The sequence below is a fragment of the Vollenhovia emeryi genome, unplaced genomic scaffold (assembly GCF_000949405.1).
Source record: "Vollenhovia emeryi isolate VEMERY1.0 unplaced genomic scaffold, V.emery_V1.0 DF939558.1, whole genome shotgun sequence".
In the NCBI taxonomy this organism is placed as follows: domain Eukaryota; kingdom Metazoa; phylum Arthropoda; class Insecta; order Hymenoptera; family Formicidae; genus Vollenhovia; species Vollenhovia emeryi.
Genome location: NW_011966808.1, coordinates 1 through 3,026, shown reverse-complemented (window position 1 = coordinate 3,026; position 3,026 = coordinate 1). Strand labels below are relative to the sequence as shown.

General features: G+C 35.2%; 1 protein-coding gene across 1 annotated transcript; it reads right to left on the bottom strand.

The window, feature by feature from the left end:
• Window positions 1-1,838: 1,838 nt before the first annotated feature.
• On the bottom strand, window positions 1,839-2,516 carry LOC105557227. Its single transcript, XM_012004414.1, has 2 exons — window positions 2,209-2,516; window positions 1,839-2,096 (listed from the first exon to the last, which is right to left on the bottom strand). Exons 1-2 carry the CDS (start codon window positions 2,462-2,464, stop codon window positions 1,879-1,881), a joined length of 474 nt encoding a protein of 157 aa, XP_011859804.1. The 5' UTR covers window positions 2,465-2,516; the 3' UTR covers window positions 1,839-1,878.
• Window positions 2,517-3,026: the final 510 nt, after the last annotated feature.

Sequence of the window (3,026 nt, the reverse complement as noted above, 5' to 3'; positions counted from 1 at the left end):
TCAAGTTAAGAAATTGATTAGATATCTAAAGGGCACGTCATCATTACGTCTAAAATTGGGAGGAGTTAAGGATGACGAGAATTTAATTGGTTTTGTGGATGCAAGCTGGGCCGAAGATCGTGAGACAAGAAAATCCAATTCTGGCTTCATATTCATGCTCGGTGGCGCAGTTGGTTGGAGTTGTAAGCAGCAGGATTGCATCGCTTTATCATCAACAGAAGCAGAATTTATCGCGCTTTCGGAGGCATGCAAAGAATCAATTTGGATACAACGACTCTTGGATGACTTCAAGTGGAGAGGACAAACTCAAACGAAAATCTTTGAAGATAATCAAAGCGTCTTAAAGATGATTACCAATGAAAGATTAAGCGCAAGAACGAAGCACATTGACACAAGGATTCATTTTGTAAAAGATCATATATTGATAAGAAGCACGTTATTTGCGAATATTGTCCAACCGAAACCATGTTGGCAGATTTATTAACTAAAGGATTAGCCAAAAATAAGTTTATTGTATTTATATCAGAGATCGCTGCGGTTTAATTTGTATTCATTAAGGAGGAGTATTGGAGTTAAGTAATCAATACAATTCATTTATTCTGTTTTTGTTTCTTTTTAGTTTGGCATAGTTTAAACGTAGCGGTGCAGTGTAGCACCATCTATAATCTAGTAACTTTTTATTTTGCAAGTTTTCCTCCTTAACGTTTTTCTATTGACTATGTTCATGTTCCCTTCAATATTACAAGAAGGAACATTGTGTGTACTCTACTCGTCACCTTTTGAATAAACAAGTCGTAAGTTTATACAATCGGCCTTTATCCCTCTTTGAAGATAATAACCTTGCATTGCTAACAGGCGTTTGGAAGGCAGCCTCAGCGGATCTCTATGCTCAGATTGATAGGCATTTCTCGGATCGGGACGCACTCGAACTGGCACAATCAGATTCGTCGCAGACGACGCTCCTGAGAATGAAATCGGGAGTAGTCGCCGAATATTTCGGTGCTAAAGTTACCTGGCCAGCAATCAGAGTTATGTGCCAATTGAGACTAGCAAATAAGTACTCTTTTAGAATTTATGTCAATCGCGAAAACTATAAGTTCGACATTATGGTGAACTGCCCTGTTTGCAACACTCACGAGAGAGACTCAGTAGAACATTTTATTATGAAATGCCCAATCCTCGATCCTCTACGCCGACATTATTTACCACGTGTAACTCAAGAAAATATAACACTAACTGAATTATTAACATGCTCCGATAATACCACAATTAATGCAATGTTTCACTTCGTCAGCAGCAGCTGCAGATTACGAGCGTTTATGCTATACGAATGAATCCGATGTAAATTAGTTGTAGCGAACAGGCTGTAAATGTAAATATATTTATTTTATTTTGTATAAATTAGCCAGGCGATCCCCCCTTGCTATAGAATCTATTGTATTCTGGTAAGCAAATAAATATTCATTCATTCATTCATTCATTCAAATCATATTATATTTGAAAGAGATTTATTATTTATTAATCTTATGTATTATTTACTCATTGTTTATTTATTACTATTTATTTTTTATTTTTTATTTATATATTCATGTATTTATCTTCAAAAAATTTCAAGTTACAAAAGTATTAATCAATTTTTTATTTTTCCTGTATTTTAGTGAGTGCCAAACAGTATCAAATAGAATTTATTGACAAAGGAAAAGATATTAAATCTGTTAATTTTGTACCATTTAATATTAATAATAATATTTTAAAATTTCAGATAACTTTCAAAATCATAATTCGTTTTGGAGAAAATGCTAAAGAAATTATTATTTTATAAGTAATAAACGCTATGGTGCTATTAATCTTTTTATGACTTATAAAACAATAATTTAATTAATTTGATAAATGTAGACTTACACATGTGATGGCTTTTGTTTGAAAAGATGGCACATTCACAATCTCATTAATTTTTTCGTCTCTTCCTTTCGCTTTATTCGCGAGAGATTGTGTAATTATTTCGGCCTTTTTCATTGGCTCTTCACACCCACTTGTGAAAGCAAATTCTTCCACAGTCAGTCGCTGTATACGTTGTATCGCTTCTTCATATGTTGCTGTACAGATAATTTAAAATTTGCAAATGCACATTTTTAGAATGTATCCTTATTAATATTAAATTAATATGCTTTTGCAATATGCAATTTAATAAAATATCATTATACGAACCCGCACCACCCCGAATCGTAACAAGGTATCGAGGCCAATCATCAGGTGGATCTTGTCTATCAAAAATCATTTTTTCTAATTCCTTTTTACGTTCCGAGTCATAAGGTGGTGGCATAAATTTGGCAAAACATTTTCCAAGACACAAATCAAATTCAACCCAGTTAGTTGGAACACAATCTATGCTTTTCTTTCCATCTTTCGATATATAATCAACAAATTCTATCAGTTGATATAAATAAACGCTTTCATTCGTCATCTAAAATATAATTTAAATATTTCATGATTTGAATTATAACTTACGGAACATATCATATTATTAGCAGTACGTAATAAAAATTGACTCGTTAAAATACGCTCACAACAGAGTTATAAGCGTGATTAGGCAGCAGAATTATAATGTATTTGTTTGATTATAAATTATAACTAATTTCAAACGCAATGAATTCTAGTTGCGGCGCCAGGAGGTCCGAAAAAGTAACAAGTAAGACGATGTAATAAGCTCAATACAAAGTAAGTTTTTATTGCTATTCTGAAAAGGAATGATAACCGCTAGTAACTGATTAAATATACTGCCCGAAAATGAGAGGCGTCCGCTGACGCGTATGATGCCAGAAGCGAGAAGCGTCTGAAGATGCGTTTGCCGCCCGAAGGCGAGTAACGTCCGAAGACGCGTATGCCGCCCGAAGGCGAGTAACGTCCGAAGACGCGTGTGCCGCCCGAAGGCGAGGAACGTCCGAAGACGTGTATGCCGCCCGAAGGCGAGTAACGTCCGAAGACGCGTATGCCGCCCGAAGGCGAGTAACGTCCGAAGACGCGTA

Bases quoted from the DNA above. Each gene is read 5' to 3' on its own strand.
- LOC105557227 (XM_012004414.1), bottom strand. From the start codon at position 2,464: ATGACGAATGAAAGCGTTTATTTATATCAACTGATAGAATTTGTTGAT. The intron at 2,097-2,208 runs GTTCGTATAATG...TTATCTGTACAG, and splicing joins TACGATTCGGGGTGGTGCGG to CAACATATGAAGAAGCGATA.